The sequence below is a fragment of the Anoplolepis gracilipes genome, chromosome 8, assembly GCF_047496725.1.
Source record: "Anoplolepis gracilipes chromosome 8, ASM4749672v1, whole genome shotgun sequence".
Classification (NCBI taxonomy): domain Eukaryota; kingdom Metazoa; phylum Arthropoda; class Insecta; order Hymenoptera; family Formicidae; genus Anoplolepis; species Anoplolepis gracilipes.
In genome coordinates, this window is record NC_132977.1 from 9725443 (window position 1) to 9744567 (window position 19125).

Genomic DNA, 19125 nt, shown 5'->3' on the forward strand with positions numbered 1-19125 from the left:
TACAAGTTCGCCACTATAAATCGGTACGAATATATATAACGCAGTTTCTACGCGAATTTTCTTTGTTTATTATAAATCCGTCATCTTTATGGCAATCATATAAGCATTTTAGCACATTTATTGCAACTTTTAAATATTATTATGATAAATTTCAAGATCTCCCCGATCATATACATCGTAGGATGAATAGGAAAAATATTTAATTAATGACAAAATGACACTTGTACATTATTTGATACACATTTCACGTGATCGAGAGATATGTAGGAAATATCTCTGAGAAATTTGTTAAGAATTTGCATTTATCATCGAAAAATCAGTAGTTTCACCGTACGATATAGAAAAAAAAAAAAAAGAAATCTCACATTCCTGAAAGAAACCTGCAAATCAACACAAAAAAAAGAAAGTCAATCTTGTCGTTGCACGCTATACAAACTTGTCATGATAAATTGTGCAATTAAATTGCAATTTTAAATGACAGTCTATCGGTTAGTTGCTCGACGTGTTGATCGCATTATTAAAAGAAGAAATATTCTACTTAACTAACAAGTATTACTTTTTTTTTCTACCATTACAACACTGCTGCTGTTACAGAACTTATTAGAAAATATAACATATGTTTGTTTAATTGCATACATTTGCACATTCGCGATTGTCTTTCATATCGACTGATACTCTCATGTCGGCTGAACCGGTCGACACTTGAGACTCTTCTCGGGAGAAGACCTAGCGTATCATCGCGGCCAAGTCAACGCGAATACAAAGTATTCCATTTCATTCGGCGGTGACTAGTTTTAATGTAAAACCAGACAAGCCATTGTCCAAGCGACAGAAAAATTATGGTGCAAAGCCCTTACGTCTCCATTGTGACAGTTGTCCTTCGCGAAACGTTCTCTGTTTCAGAGTTTTTAGTTTTACGCCACCACGCCAGGTTTCCCCTCTTCGAGCTTTTCTCTTTCGTGATGTGTATCAAGTTACATAAAATTGGAATATAAATCGTACAACGAGTTTTGAGATCATCGACACATGTCGTAAAACAGAAAATAAGTATTCTACACCATTATGATAATAACGACTGCGAAAGAGAGAAAAAAAAATAATAATCATTGAAATACCTAACTAGTTTGTTTTTTTTAGACAAATGTCCTTATTTTTTTCATTTTGCATAATTTTATTTTTTACAAATATATAAATTATATAAAGATACTGGTGCTAAATAATTATTATTTTCCTTTAATATTTATAAAATATATTTTATACTACATCCCATGATGGCATTACAAATAACCGACAGCTTTCTAACAATTCTGACATTTCGTATAATTAAAAAAAAATCGATATATTCTCAGAAAAAGATTCTTACTTAGTCAACGATCGTTTAAAGACCCAGCTTTTTCTTTAATGGAAATAAACATGAAGCAAATACCACAAACTTTGCCATAAATTTCATCCAAGTGTGTCTCTCCACAATGTAGACAGGAATATAGAAATTCAAACCGCAAAGCTATAAGTTTTTCGACTGTCAGCGATAGTCGGACAGATTTTCTATCGAAGCTGTTTAAGTGGCACTTTGCGTGCCATTCTCTACCATCGTAAAACGCAAATGCCCACGTCGTTTAAACAAATTGATTCGCGATTGATAGCGAGACTCATTGCGCTGCAATCGAAAAATTAATTGCTTATTGATGGACGAATAATGACAATTAAACCAACAAAGTATCACATCGTTATGCAGCGTGTTTACGATCAACAAGCGTAATGTACATCGTAAGATGGTTATTTCTTACTGAAGATTGTTCTAAGATGGGTTTATTTATATCTTTGAATGTTATTTCACTAACAAGTTTCGTAGAGAAATAAAACGTTAATACCATTACAATGGTATGTGTGTATTTAATGGAAACTTGTTTTATTAAGAGAGAAAATATACCGGAAGAAATAATTTTTCTGTATATTCAATCATCTTCGATTCTTTTATATTGTTCGATTTTATGAGCTTTAAATATCATGGGCTCTTCGCTCATATAAAATAAAGTTAAGCAAAAATAGCGTTAGCCATTAAATAAATAAGTTATTTATAATTACAGAAAAATTATAAATACGTTATTTTTTCTGAAGCTTAATATAAAAATCTAACAATACATACTCATTCTAAATATTATGAAAATAAAAATTGGTGTGATTAAAACGTGCCAAATTGAATTATTATCTATAATATTGACATCCATCAATATTGCTGAAAAATAATATGACACGCGAATGAAAACGATAAAGATAGAAAGAAAGTGAAGGTATAAGAAAAGTCTGATCTAAGAGATAGGCAACCACGTCACGTTCATTCATCCCCACATTACGCAAGCGGTTTATACCCAGTAATTAACCCATCCGAGTATGCACTTTCCCTATTTTGACACGCCAGCATGGCTTACCACCGTTCTTTCTCCGTTCATGTAAACATCCGTAAATGATCAATTTGCTTTTTGCAAGTAACAAAAAACTCTAATACACCACGATATTGGTTTCCTCTTTAAATACATGCTATATAAGTATCCAAGAAATTATACGTAATATTATCGTTATGTAAAGTTTTCGAGCTGCAAAACATATTGAGAGAACTATTGACAGTCTTTCCTCTATTCGAGGAAACAGAACGAGAGGCACTTGAACTTTGTTTTGTTTCAAGCAGCAATTAAATTATACGGAAAAATGTAGTATCGTAGAAAAGGTTTCCTGGTTGCATCCGTTGCATCCGGTATATAAGTACTACTATGCTGCATCGTCGTCATAAGAGCATTCTAATGTTTCGTAAAATATTATCTTGAAAAAATAATCGAAGCTCCTTCTCTGTTAAAAAAAAAAAAAAAAAAAAAAAAACGGAAAGAGGAGCACTCAAGCTGCGATTAAACGGAGAAATGCAACATCAGGAAAGCTCTTCATCCTGAGAACCTCTCGAGTTTTGCCGCACCAGCTCGATATCTCGTAATAACCGACCGGCGGATGGAGGTTCCACGATTTCAACCTCGGTTTTGTCCCGTTATGTAAAACGCCCGCGTAAGAGGCGTCTCGCATCCGACACGCTCTCCCGCGTATCTATCGTATCGAACGGCTCCATAAATCGGATATCGGCGGGTGGATTTTTTTGCGACTCACCTTGCCGGAAGCGGGCGAGCCCGACGTCGGGCTCAGGCCCTGTTGCAGATGATACATCTGGGGGGTGAGCATAGACGGTGGTGCACCGAGGCTACCCGGGGCGACAGCCACGCTCGTCATGGTCATTTCCCGCGACGGTCGCAGACCTCAGTGTCTTCGTAGCACCAGCAGTCCGCGCCCTTCTGCTCCTCGCGCAATCTCGCATCCTCAGCGAATCTGTAACCGATAACGGAGCGATTGACTTTTTTAAATGAAGTTAAGAGAAGTAAAATATACCACGCTTTAATTAAAAAAAAAAAAAATTTACAATAAGAAAGTTTTTTCCATTATCAAATTGTGAATTTGAAACATTCGAGGAAACTTTTCAATAAGAAACTATGATATACTTCAATGTATAACGCAGAATAAATAAAAGTAACTTTTAAACATATGATTGTCTTGCAATATTTTAATATCGACCTTTATATAAGAGACTTTTAGAAGAAATTTTTTTATACAATTAATATCTCTCAACTTTTTTGCTGATATTTATAAGAAATATATATTTCAAATGTAAAATATAAAAATTTCTGCTCTCTATGTAATATTTAATCCGGATTTGTATTTCATAAAGAGAAGTTATATTTAGGCACGATACTGATACTAATCTACGTTTCAACGGTGAAATGATGAGTACGGATTCGACGGTAGCAAAACGACGGCACTTCCTTGCATAATCACCGCGATAAATTACGTAATCTGACAATAGTATCGTGCAATTTCACTTCTCCGCTGGGAGATCGGGATTGTGCAATTTTCGTCGCGCCAGACGAGATATTTGGCGGATGAGATATCTGACTGGCTAGAACTAGAAATTTAGAAAATGTTGATTCGCCGAAATTATCAAGATCGTAAAACGTCGTGTAGCGACAAATAGATTTCGCAGCTTTTATGTTTAAGTATCATGTAACATTTTTCGGTGACATTTATTTTCGCTAGTAATTTATTTACGATCAGTACGTTTTTGTCAAATCGAGATTCATGACGTGACATTTTATTCGCGAGTTTTTTCCTTTATTTAGCCGATGGAATTGCTATTTATCTCATTATATTTCACTATTATACATTAATTTATTTCTATTACAATTATAATTATATTTTAATTTTATTTTGTATAATATAAATGTTTATAAATAATATTTTTAACACTGTGTTACATGAAACTAATCAGAAAGAACGAAGACTAATGACTTGAATGCAAATCACAAATTTGAAAGCCAGCTGTAAAATGTAAATTCACTCTCAATTATGTAATATAACATTTAATACGTCACGTTAAAATTCAGCACTTGTGTAAAAATAACCATTATGTAAGCGAAAGTATCATATTCTGTGTCTCGAATCGACTCCATTATTATTCTATCTGAAAACTTTCAGATAAAATAATAATGGAGTCGATTCGATAATAGAATAATAACTTTCAATCGTTTTAAGATCCATTCGAAAACCAAATATAAAACAGATCTACCAATTAAATAGTAGAGAATTTTGTAAATAATGTATTTAGCAAATTATTATATTAATTTATTATATTCTATATTATATTAATTAATAATATAGAGAATATTTTGTACAGCAGATTGAATACATGTTTTAAATACAAGAGGGATACACGGATCGCGTGAATCTTACTGAATACACATGTTTGTTGTTGAATGAAGCAAAATTAAAATAGATGCATAAATCGCTCGAACATTTCTCAGCTAACATCTGTGACTAACAATCGATGCAAACGAGTCCCACAAATTAATTCCATGAACGAGGGAACGCGATGTACGAGTGACTCAGTAGCACTTAATTAACAGAGCGAAAGACTGTCTAATAAATGGAGCAGCTAACTGTTCGAAAAAAAAAAGAAATAAACGTGACTGCGAACATCTAACTGATGAATTATATTATAATGCAAGCTACCGTTTTAGCGGTAAAGTCACGTCGTTTCCAGACGGCGAAATTATAATCTTTATTTCATTCTTTTTTCTTATTTAAACAAATAAATATTCGTAGGATATATTTCTTCGTAGATTACACAACACATTGATCGTTTTCGATTAATTGCATCTTGCTTATTTGTATTAATCAGGACACAGATTTAAAATTCATGTATGGCTCCGTTTTTTTTATGAAATCAATTATAGAAACTCATAAATTATTTCCTACTAACAATAAGTGCCTTGTACGAATTATATCGTACGCTCAAATAAAGACGTCTACAGCAAAGACACCGAGACGACGCGTTACAGTCGTGCAGCAGTGCATTCCAGAGATTCTTCCTCGTCGATGCACCACCACCGATCGTTCATGATATATGGGCAAGCACATGCCGAGTAGGTAATAGCTGAGACGAGCGCAAAAACCGTCTGCTGAAACTATTTTTGCGTGAGAAGAAACAACCGCGAGTGATCCATTAAGATTATATCAGAAGGACGGAGAGGCAACTTGCACCGATTTATCACGTAATACATTTTACATGACAATTGTAAATCCTCTCTGATTTTTTTTCTATTCTGGAGGATAAACGCAAAGCCCATAAGACTAAGAACTAGACTAGAGACTAAGGCCTTAACTCCTTGTCGTATTAATTCCTTATAGCGAAGCTGATCATAATTAACTTTATAGTTCGGTTTATATTCGTAATAAAATTAGACGACGCAATTTTTTCATGAAACTATTTACAACTTAAATATCAGTAAGAGCTTAAAAATACATAAAAACATTCTATGATGCTATTAAACTGTCATGTCAGTAGGTATATAGTAATTATATTTTTTTATTTTTCTAAAATTCTTGTATTTAAATATAGGCGTATAATATTTACGTATACAGACGTCACACATTATTTAAAAGTCATGAATACAAATCGAGCGTTTCATGAATTGCAAAACTAGGAATGAACAAAGAGGAGCAGCGTTGACTCTGTAACAGGGAGTGTACGACTCGCCGAAAGACAATGATCAGGCATTCGCTTTCGTAATAATACGGTACGTCTACAATCTAACGCTGAAGCGAGAGAAAGAGAGAGAGAGGGAGAGGGAGGAGGACAGCCATAGGGAGAATGGACGTTGCAAAACGAACTAAATAATATTGGACTGTCATCAGGACTTCAAAATCGACGGCGATACTTTCTATCTCTGTCCCTGTCTTGCTCTCTTTTTCGTTTACAAAAAAGCTTGTAGTCTGTAATTGTATGTATTATATATTGCAAAGTCAGCTAGAAGAAAATAACGATTCGACAGTACTTATAGTATACGATGGTAGAGTTTGAAGTTTCACTTTGTTATTTAAAAATTTTTAAATTACTTCACAAAGCTATATAACATCAAAAATTAAAGAGAGTAAGTACGAATCTGAATAATTGAATTATAAACTAAATAATAAATTAAATGTAAATTAAAATGAAATTAATAAATTAAATTAAAATTTAATATTCTAAATATGTAATAAAAAAGTTGTAGGAAATTCCAAAAGAAATAATGTATATTATTATTAAGCTGTCAATAACAACAAACTGACTCAAAACTCCTCGAAAGGTCTGTCGTTAACGAGAAAATGAAAATAATAGCAAAATATTTTCTCTGTGTATGTATATGTATTTGGATGGATAATGACATTGCGATCGTGCGTGGCAAGTAACCAGCGACAGGATGGCGATGATGATGATGATGATGATGATGATAATGATGTAATCCACCGTGAAACCGAAAGACCACGCATTTCCTCGGTCGTGTAAGTTACGAGCCAAAGCACATGTATTCGCTCCAACTCGTTATGTGCACAGTTTGTTGTACATCGTCGATAAATCGCCACGGTGAAAAGTAATAGCTGAGGAAATCGCGCATAACGGATAATTATGTCGTTACTATAGTAGTATAGCAATCAGCAATGCGCGGATTTACCCGAAACTTCGAATGAATCGGCGCCATGCCATTTCTTACGATACACAAGTTTATGTAATGAGGTCATTTTCAGATCCTTAAGTGGTAATTGAATTTTAAACGCTTGCTTAACGAATATCGAGCAATAAACCGAGGCAGAGAGTTTAAGAAATTTAGAAAGTGATACAAGAAATTGCACAAAAGAAATATATAAATTTTTATATAATTTAATATTAGTCATTAGTAAAATTTTTATTCCGTTAATAATGTGACCTGAAACATATAAAATCAGACGTCCTAGAACTACAAATTGTACTGTTATTTGTATAATCATAGAGATTTTCTGTCATCGCGAATATAAAAATTTACACGGTCATGTAAATTCAAAGAGATAACGCTTTGTCATATAAGTATCTAATCTTATCGTATGCATGTTAATTACGTCCTTCAACGGACTTGAATCGTCGACGTAAATTGTAATAAGATAAAAATGCGTCAACCTTTCACCTAATGATATACCGGCTTACATATGTAATGTACAATGTGCCACACATAATTCAAAATACTCATTTATCATTAATGTTAAAATTAAAATAAAAAGAATCATAATACAATTGAGAAATATAAAATCGTTAATTACTTATGATATTCGTTAAAATAGAAAAAAAAGTTGCACAAAGTGATATTTTATCACTTTTATTATTACGGAATATAATAATTATAATAATATAATTATTATTACTTTTAGGAAAGGTTGAAGAAACAACAATATCTCGTCCTTCGCTACTTTCCACGAGGAAGGTCTGCGGATTACGAAAGTCCGATAAAAGTCTCCGTACGACTCATCTTCCGGAAGAAGCGTGAGACGCGGCATACCGTTAATGTAGGTTAACACACCTCTCGAAGGACGACGTGAGTGCATACTCCGAGTACTGTTAATCTGCGCCGACTGGCTCTCATCATTATGCAGCGTCGCGGCGTTCAATGATTTTTACTAGCAACGTCGCGTCGTGCATTCTGAGGCGCAGCCAGTACTCGAGATGCGAATATTTATGCGTGTAGTGACATATAGGCGGATGCTAAGGGAACTATAAGCCCATATCGGATCAATTTGCTGCGTTGAATGTACTATTGACTAAAAAAAAAAGCCAGTGAAAAATTTAAATTTTGATGTTGCCTAAACTATAGCATGTATCAGTAAAAAAAATATTTTGCTAATGTAGATAGATTTCTAAATGTCTAAATTAAAATTTATCGCTACTTTTTGTATCTGTTAGAATATTGTTTGTCACGTATAGAACTTATAGCAGCAATATTCTAACAATGCGTCTAGAAAATTTAGATCCCATTGCCAAATATTAATCACAAATATAATTGTCCTTGACAATAGGCCTTAAAGATAGGAGCATCACAGAAAAATTATCTGTCTAAATTACACTAATAGTACAGATATAAATTCTGTCTCTGTCATTTAAATTAATTAAGTGCAAAATATATGCAGTATCACAGTATTTGCTAATAATTTATCTGTTTCAGTTAATTTTTTTACACCTAGAAAATTTTTCTTGAAGTTGCAAAATCATTTTTTTGAGTGATGAATCCTTCAATACCATCAATCCTTCTATATAAAATAGAGAGTTATAATAAATTTATATTTATGATTATATATGTAATTATTATGTAATAAAAAAAAAACTTTTGTAACCGTTATATTTAGCTTGAATATAAATTCAAAAATATGTTTGAAAAGTCTGTTTTGGAATATTCCAATTACGATTGAATGTCTTTAGTTGATTATATCTTTTTATGTAATACAATATATGATCGACAACATAGACATAGATTTCTAAAATATACAATAAGATTGATCGAGGTAATTGTGACAGTGGGACGAATGTGAAATCACACAATATTCTCTAGTGATAAAGTTAAGTTTATTATCTTTTTCGTCCTTATAATTATCGAATTAATAATTCTCAATTTTATGAATAACTTAAACGTGCGCACGCGCGCGCGTTTAAAACATTGCAAATTTTACTTTATAGATATTATTTCAGTGTTTGTATACAAAGTAAAATTACTCCTATCATATGATAAATAAATAGATAATAGAAAGCAACTGCTACTTCTCTTATTTGCTTCTTTTATTTATTGTAAGTTAATGACACTGCATATTCCTTGAAAAGCTAGAATAAATATATATTGCGTCTGTAACATTTCTTTCAATTTATAAAACATCACTCCAGTATAAAATAAAATATAATTGATATGTAGAATGACATATTCAATAAAGAAGATTTTAAAGAAATACGATGAAGAAGCATCGGCGTGACAAAGCAAATCGGAAAGATGAAAGCCGACGCAAATGCCAAGACACATTAACTTTCCCATGTACCATGGTCAATGACCGCTAAATGATGTCCAAGTATAGCTAACTGATTATCAAATACAAAATTGTTCAAGATCACAAAAATTCTCTTATTCAATAACCGATTAACGACGTCATCAGCCATAATAAACCATCGGAAAGCCAATGACATATAAAATACTTAACATATGTCGAAGCTTTATTTTCACGAATGTCGATCAGGCGATCCTGATAGATGGTTTGGCCGAAACGATAACGGTTCTCGAGAGGAACGGTTATCGATGCCGATCGCGAGAGATCGCTAACGAGGGAAGTAGAAGAGACGACGGAAATCACCTTCTGCGAGAAGTCCTTACGGCAGGACGAGAAGACGATCTCCGGGGCGGAGTCACGTGACGCGAAGCGTGAAATTGCCACGATCGGCACGCGTACATCGAGCGACAAGAACGCGAATAATGATCTTCTCTTTCTCCCTCGATCGCCGCAGATTTATCTCGCTCGAGTCGCGCCTCGATGCTCACCGTTGGTGGAGATATTGCAGCACAGCATCTCCACCGTTGCGGCAGTCGATGATCTTCGCAACGGCGCGTAACTCCGGTCAACGTTAGGAAGGAAATTTGGAAAGCGAGACATCGGCACTTTTATTCTCTTCCTTGACATACAAAATTAATTTTGCACGCGTAAGTTTCTTAAGATTCTATAGTATCTATTCAGATTTCTCCTCGTAATTACTATCAGTGTGAATCAAACTTTTTCACAAGCGTAGAGAAAGAGATATATATTTATATCTCTTCTCTTTATATATATATATATATATATATATAAAATAATCCTTTATAACATATCAAATGATTAAAAATCTGAATAATCGCGGAAGCATGTAAAAAAAAAAAAAAAAAAAAAAAAAACAATACCAAGAATTTCATTATCCGATAATGGAATTGTGGAAAAATAAATGTATCCACTCGCGATGGTAACAGAGTATGTATATACTTTACTTGCGACATTACAAGTAAAATAGAAACTTATCAAAGGTAAAATATCGTAACAACGCTTACGGCAATATTTACCGTGGCAAATGACGGTACAGCGATAAGTCAACGGGATACGAGATTTACAAAGTGAGACATGAGTGCAACATCAATGCCGCGCGATTCTTATTTCGAAAAGTGGTTGGGAAAGCCTGAATCGTGATAAACACGATACCGAGGGTCTATCCTCCGACAAGTCGGCGCGACCGCTCAATTGAGACGGTGTCAGTTGCGAAAGGCGCGAGAGAGCGGCGTAAATGAAAATAACGCACCGCGGAATCGACGGCGGAATAGGATGAATGGACGATAAATATAACATGTTACTTCTCTCGCGCGGCAAACAGGGTAAAGGGGGTAAAAAGAAATCGTGGAGCAACGGAGGCGGGAATCTCTCGAGCTTCCCGAAGCGTGAAATTGCCACGTATCGGCACGCGTTACAATACGTGCGGAACAAGTGACCGGCGGAAAGATTTGATGGCAGAGAGATCTCTCCAGATTGGAGAGGCCTCGAGGTATTCGAAAACTCTATATAAACACTATCTTTCTCCGTATTAGTAATAAAAAAAAATAGAATAAACATTTTTTAATAATTTTAACATTTTTAAATAGTATCGGAAAAAATCTCACAAGACTTCCCTGTACAAATTTTAGTCGTCTTTCCATCACGTAATTTTGTTTATTGAATCTATCTATTTCTTTTATTTATCTTTGCTTATTTTTTAATCCCCCTTTTTTCTTCCCCTTACTTTCAAACTAGTTCTTAAATACTGTGCCCACAATTCCAAAACGAAAAATACCGAAGAATGGAATTAGAATTGCGAAAGGGAAGAGAGATAGATTTCTAATGAAAAATGCAATGCTGGGCAATGAAACAGGATTACGATAATAAAAGGGGACAAACTGGAGATGAACATCTCTTCCGCGTGCAACAAGGACGTTCGCTGGAAGAAGAAACGCGGATCCTTCGGGTTGTCTGTTACCAGTCGTTGACGGAGCGCGGAAATAAGAGAGAAGCGGAGAAAGATTTATTTGCCGAGCCCGCTGCGGTCGCGAAAATATAGCGAATTACGCGTTATAATTACGGGCGCTGATTGCATTTCTGATTGACCGCCGCGTAGAACGCGCCGCGAATCTTCTAACATCGTAATACAAACGATTATCCTGCCGGGCGTGCGCTATTAGAGTGATGGATGAGCAATTTGTTGTTGTATAACACGACGAAACTAATTTTTAAAAATTAGATGATCATCAATTAGACTTCTCTCCGTCTATCTGAAAATATTATGAAAGTAAAACGCTAATTAAAAAGTTATTATTACAAATAGTTTAATTAACAATTGTTTTAACATTTATATTTATTCCTGTTTATGCAATAAAAAGTAATTATAGATATATTACAATTTTAAGGAGAATTTTGTATCTCGCGCCAAGGTCTCAGAACTGTCAAAATACTTTCATTAGTATGATAGATTCATTTTTATATTATATGTATTTGTAATATTTATAATAAATATTTTTATTCATTTATTTAACATAACTTTAAAACTAATCAACTCTGTGAGATTAAAATATATCTAGTTCTACAATATCTTATATATAAAGTTTTTTAGTTCTATAATTTTTATATTATTTGAGTCATCGTTATTAATTTGATCGAAAAATTGATGATTAATTGAAACGCATAATTCTAAATATCAATCATAATAATTAATAGGTAATAAATTATGACAGAAGATGGCCAATATTACACATAACGGGACGACTTTATACTACTGACCCAGTAGTAGTTGGAGGATAGGAAAGGAAAATCGAGCAAAATGAGCGGCTATGAATTCCAACGGAAGTAGGTTAGGCGCAAGAGAACAAGGACTGGACACACAAAGATGAACAGGACGCAAAAATGAAATGAAATTTTATGTTGCCTGGCGTGGACCAGTCCGAGCCTCACCGCGGTGACCCACTTACGGCTCTATATCATGGATCTTCGATCACTTTCATACCGAGTCAATCCAGCCAACCAGCAACCCGTCTCGAATCCTAGGTCAGTGAGTGTTCCTGACAAACCTTTTTCAATATATTAAAGTTTCAATGCCCTTCACATTCAATTAAATTATGTTAATAAAATTAAATTATCTCTTGATATTTATTTTAATGCAATTAAATCAATTTAATTATGATAAGAATTCAATGTATTCCAGCAATAATCAATTGATGACAATAATTTATATAGAAATGAAAAACAAAAAATGCCTGATACATTATATAATAAAAAGTGAAATTAGAAATTTCTGTTCGATTTGGAACTCGATTTTACTCCGATAAGAATACACATTTTTAGATCTCGCAAGGATGCAACGAGACGGACATGTTACAGCTCGAGTGTTCAAAACAATCAAAGATCGAGAAACAATCAGTGGACGATAACCCTGATGATCCAGGAAATGTCCATCTCAAGACACTCCCGATACGATTTCACCGTTTTCGCCACACATTAGTCATCTCTCGTCGATCTTAAGAAACATATCGGAGCAAAACACTTTTGAGATAGGCAGAAATAAATATGACAAATTTGTCAAGCAAAGTTTACTATACTGTCATAAACATATGTTATGCTTGGATTAAATATTATTAACATTTATCTATAGGGTAAACTAGGGTACGATGGCCATACGGAAAAGATGGTCATAATTAGATGGCTGTAATTTTTTCAATAATCTCTACATGGTGCGCTTTTTTAGTCATTATCAAAGATCGATATTTACAGTAGTTTATGCGCATACATTAATCGAAATAACAATATTGTGAATCTTATACCATATTTTTACTTTTGATTATCTGCAAAGTTTTTCATTCGTCCACTAAAAACTGTTATAACGTTGAATAAATTATAGTTAAGCTATCGTAATCGATATGTAAATTCTTATATGACTTATAATTTTTATTTTTGATAAAATTTCTCTTAAATATTTTCCTTTTAATTTCGATAATATTACGTAATTTAAGCTTCAGTGAAGATAATATGCCAGACACTATTAAAAAATGACAAAAATAAAAGTACGTTTTTTACATTTTAAAAAACTATGGCCATCTTACCCCAGTTTACTCTACTTGAAAATGACACGTTAAATTTTTTTATCATTAATCACGTAAAATAGCGTCATTAATAAATAATGCATCGTTGCGTAACGATGATACCGTTATATACCAAGATACTTCAGATAATATTCAGCGTACACATATATTCCTATATCGTGTATTTTTCCGACTCATTATGTCCAATGTAAAATTATATGTCAAAAAGTCATTCGTGTGCCGCAGACGTCATATATATTTTAAGGTTTCCGCACTCGCAGTTACCGTTGAATACGATCGCCTGCCTGATTATGTCTTACATTTGTTCCATATAGTAAGTTTGTATAACGTTACGTCCGCTGAGAGAACCAAGACGACCGCGTTTAATATTAAACGCCGGAAACGAATACGGCCTTAATGTGTATACGGTTTTTAGCATACGGTGACTACGTTGGACACAGTCCTGTTACTAGAGTATCCATACCGCGTGAGGTCGCACGAACGTGAATAAAAATTAGGATGCGTTAATAACGTTCTTTGACGCGAGTTCCTTTTCCGAGAAGAGCTGGTCGTCGCGGTCGCGTTTATGTCCCGCTCCTCGGGAGAGAATATACACTTTATAGGCCGTACATTATGTAGGTATATACCTTATATTACGTGCACGAGCGCTGGTCGTTGTTAAGCGTACGCGAGACTCGTCGCGGACTAAACTGAATAAAATACAATTTACTACACACTGGTGATGTACCGCCAGCGTGAATAATTACTCAGACAACGCAACCGCCGCGCCGAGACGACGTAGGTCGGTTAGCGGAATATCATTTGCTGAAATTAATCCACCGCTAATGGCCGGTTACGACAACGCGCAAGGTCATTCGATAATTAACCTTTACGATATCATTCCGTTGCAAAAATTTGGCAAGATATTTGTATTAATTTCACACATTTGTATTTCTAAAACTGGGCTATTCATAATATCCCAGAAAAAGCATTGTTTGTTATCCTCTTTTATTTCCGATAAAAGATCAGATATAGGATATCAAAAGACTCAGTTTCATTCTTAAGGCTAAACTAATTAACGACCAAACTCCATTACGATTACTTCCTTTAATGAGCCTCTTATTACGAGAAAATTTAAAGGCCTTATTTGGCGCGTGTTTATATCATACGATGACGCGTAGTGGTCGGTCTTGCTCGAGTGACCGCCTTGTGGCGAGCAAGTTTGTGGATCTTATTTAGCTCGTATTTACCATACGCACGGCAACGTATGCGATACTGCTTTTTCCTCGCTGCTTTTACCCTTTTCTCGCGACGTCAGGTAAAGAAACGAACGAACGAGTTTCCTGGCTCGTGAAACTCGAGCCGCTCTCGCATATATATAGGTGTCTGAAAGTCTGGTGTCGGATATCTCAGGTGTCTTCGTGTCATCTTTATGACGTTAGAGTAATTAGGCATCCCGGTTGCCTCGGCATCAGGAACATGCCTCTTAGCTCGAGATATTCTCGGACGCTTTCGCGAATTTTTTAGATTCCTTTTAATTTCACATATAAATTTTTACCTCTCTCCAAATTAAATATATATTCTCGTTAATACATCTATTCTTTCATTTCATTATTATAACTCTTCGCTTCAATAAAAAAAAAAAAAACAAAAAAAAAAAACGTGTCCAGCGATTTTTAATTTTAATCGATAACAAAGAGATATACTTATAATAAAGAATTAAAAAAATGCAACTATATATTTTATTTCTTTATCACCGTCGTAAAACCGCGTATGAAAAAACATGCAATCGCCCATGCGTCGCACCCAGGTGTAGTCCGGCTATGCACAATGTAGGTAGACGGCTTTCCTCGCTTCATGAAAGTGGCCCCTCTTTGGTGATTCGTTATGTACGGTACGTAAAACATTCCTCGTAAGCAGCCTCAAGGTCCTCCCTCTCCTCCTTCCCTTCGCTACCTTTCGGTCTCTCTCTTTCTTTCCATCATCCTTCGTGACCCTTGACTTGGAACCGTCAAAGATCTTTTCGTAACACTTCCATAGGACCATGTACGAGTATTTTTACGCGTACGTCCATTAAATGTATTCGATTAATAATTCACCGACGTATTTAATAATTATTTTTAAATAAATTGGATGTTGCACAAAGGTGATAAAACAATTAATATAAAATTTTTTAACTTAACTCTAGCATAAAATTCTAGTAGTTATTTTTGTGATACATGGTTCTCTCAAAATTAGTTTTGCGTGTGTGTCACAATTAATCAATTTAGAGATATAATGTTATAATCGCCGGCAGATTAATAAAAAGAAGTCAAATAATTCGAAAGTATTTTCTCTCGTCGATAATAGTAGAATGATAGTACGTATCCTCTCACAAGCCAGACTCGAGAATGCGTTCAGTGAGCGGGACACCTATCTCGAAAGAAGCTGCGACAGTGCATAAATGTCACGCAAATGGATCGATTCTCGACTCTATCGTCTTTGTTGGCTGGCAGCGAGGCGATGATGACGGGACTGGATCCGTATGATATGAGATCGGTGCCCGGGATCGAAGGCACGCCGCGTGCGTGCAGTCGCATTAATGCCATGCAAACACCATGCAAATTACTACGGAATTTCTTTTTTGACAGCCGTGTCTGCGCACGAACTAGTCTCTATTCTCACTCATATATTCACATGGAATGCCGACATTCCATAGATATCAACCGTCTCCTCTCTCGTAACCGGTAACTCGCGATTGCCGACGTGAAAATTCGAAATCGTCTCCTTAAGTAGAGTATAAAACGCAATTATTAAATCAAATAGAAGCTCTATATTAAAACGGCTATTTTGATGAATTTACATCCAAATCGTATAATTGTTAGTAATGATTCTAAATAAAACAAATTACAATTTTTAAATTTTTATTTAGATTAAATAATGATTTTATCCTAAGAGTAACATACTGAACATTGATTGATCTAAATAGACTTTTTACGCCCGAAATGCGACGATATCTATGTTTCGTGAGACTTTTCGCATGAGAAAGTAAAACTATTCGAGATTATCCCGATAAATCGACCACTTTGGCCGTGTCTTCGTTTCATATCGGCGATCCGCGTTTTTCCACGACCCAGTTAGCTATCGGTTATGGTTTCGAATCAATTAATTATTGCGTGTCCAAAGAGACGTATCGTCGTCACGCTCTCGCGTTGACGTCAAGCGTAGCATCCTGACAAGCGAATCGAGGGCCGGTTTCGATAGGAATTTATCGCGAGCATCATCGTGGCACCATCCAGTACGCATCGCGTAAAATGACACCTACTCTCGTGGTATTCGTAAACGTCGAGTAATACAGAGTCGCATAATTTATAAATATATAGTGTATTCCGACACCGAAGACACTTGAATATTTATTGTACCACACTGTGCCACGACAATGTCATTTTTACTTATAAGAGAGACGGAAATAATCAAACTGTATCTGTATATATATTTACGATCAAAACGACAACTAATTAAATTATGTTATTTCATGAACTGGAGATGTAAGAATAAAATTAATTTTATTTCGAAAATGCAATCGCGCACTCAATATTGATATCTGATCAATGTTGAAATCCAACGTGTTGCGAAAATGGCCTTGATACGAAAGAGGCACCCATCACGCTCAAATAAATTATTAAAATGTGATAGCGTCAAAATATATTGTTTATATTGCAATTTAATTGTTGAAATTATATATAATTAAAATAATGCAGAAAATTACAAATATAAAATATATATAGGCGATATAATATTAATAATATTGCAACAAATTCTGAAGGTTTATTTATAAAGGTATTATTATCTGTTAAATTATCGCAAAGCTATATCTTTCAGATATCTAACGTGATGAAAGTGCGAAGTATGTAAACCAGCTTTCGAAATCTGACATGTTGCAAAAATGGCCTCGATGCGAGAGTCACCCACGCTCGAATAAATTATTAAATAGCTAAAAAAGGCGATATTGTGACACAAGCAAGTTTTCCAATCTCCTTCGTCATCTGTTACCAAATTAATAGCAATTTCTGCATACATCTACGCTTTTTATTAAAATTACATCGTCCTACATAATATTAATAGTATATCAAAAAAATAATATAATACAAAATTACAATTTTCATATTCTACATTTACGAAAATGTCTAGTAAAACGCTAATAATAATTTAATAAAAAAAGGAAGCAAAAAAAAAATATAAAGAGATTAATCTTTCAAGTATAGACACCGTTCTTAAGATTAATTTATAAATAACGTTTATCAAAATTAAAACAAGTCAAGCCATCAAGCAAAATGTCAATCAAAACAAGATACTAAAAATATCAATAACCGTGCGTATCCGTTAACTATACATCTTTATCGTTAGTACTTTTACTTATTTTATTGACATGTCTACCGAGCACATTTTATATACACCTGCTCGATATCAAGAAAGCATCGGCAATTTGCTCACGCGTCAAGATAAGAGATCTATTAAAAATAAATAATCATGATCGGAAACGAGCAAACGAGCTCATAATATGCTCTCTTGAATAGGGAAGTCACTAACTTCTCTGTTGAAGCGTCTTTCCTCTCACTATATTGCATGCGCGCGAATGTATGTACATCGGCTTGTTCTTGTAACGAATCGGTGTTGCTCTCGGTAATGATTCCATCATCGTCGGTCAGGTCGACGGTTCACGGTATCCGTTCACCGAGAAAGGTCGCTATGTATTTAAATATATTTATCCTAAGTGGATCATAATCACGTGGATTAACGAATTAACTTTATCGCAAAATTCCCGTTAAACAATTTTGATTTTATTCTTGAACAACCTTTTACGTGTCGTCGCGTAGAATGTCGATCACGTTCAAAGCAAGGAAAAGGACGGACATTTCGCCATTCGTGCTCACAATCTCACGGTGAATATATACTACGTCATTCCGAGAGATCTTCACCGTATATCGCGTACATAACGAGTTCGATAAATTCCACATGCCGGGATATACGGTCGATACGATATCGTAACACGGAATATTCTGGCTTGTAATTATCGTTAATTATTACGCGCGCCGTTTTCTAATGATTAAAACGAGTGACGGACTATGAAAAGTTATCCGTGATCGCCCGCTTCCTCGATGTTCAAACTCCAACATGTGCCCTATCCGAGTACGATCGTAAATAAGAGTGCAATGGATTAATGGATATATAATCGTCGTAAGTGCTTTTAATAAAAATATATCATACGATATACGAAGGTTTCCCGCTTAATCATCTTGCTTAATAATCATCTTGCCATTTTTCACTGGACAAAGATTATTGAAGAATCGTTATTTTGAAAGGTATTGTGTGGAATTAACCAATTAAGCTTGCCACAGAAGGTAATTCTATCACGAGGAAAGCAAAGTCCGACGTCACAAAACGTTGCGATGCCATTTAATGTCATTAAACTAGCCTAGAAACGAATAAATCTGGACCGGATGAATATATGAACCGTAACTCTACGTATAATGTACGTGAGAATTCTACGTACGTCTAAAATTATATATAACATTATGTATAATTGAGATTAAAGAGATTTCTGTATTTATTC

General features: G+C 34.6%; 1 protein-coding gene across 3 annotated transcripts in view; it reads right to left on the reverse strand.

Annotated features, from left to right (window-relative positions):
- The window catches only part of Rhogef64c (Rho guanine nucleotide exchange factor at 64C), a 112002-nt gene that overhangs the window by 29646 nt on the left and 63231 nt on the right, over positions 1-19125 (reverse strand). For all 3 annotated transcript variants that reach the window (XM_072897563.1, XM_072897564.1, XM_072897565.1), the window contains one exon: positions 3151-3366. In XM_072897563.1, coding sequence (XP_072753664.1) covers positions 3151-3276 — 126 coding nt within the window. In that variant the 5' untranslated portion in view covers positions 3277-3366. The remainder of the gene's footprint in view (positions 1-3150; positions 3367-19125) is intronic.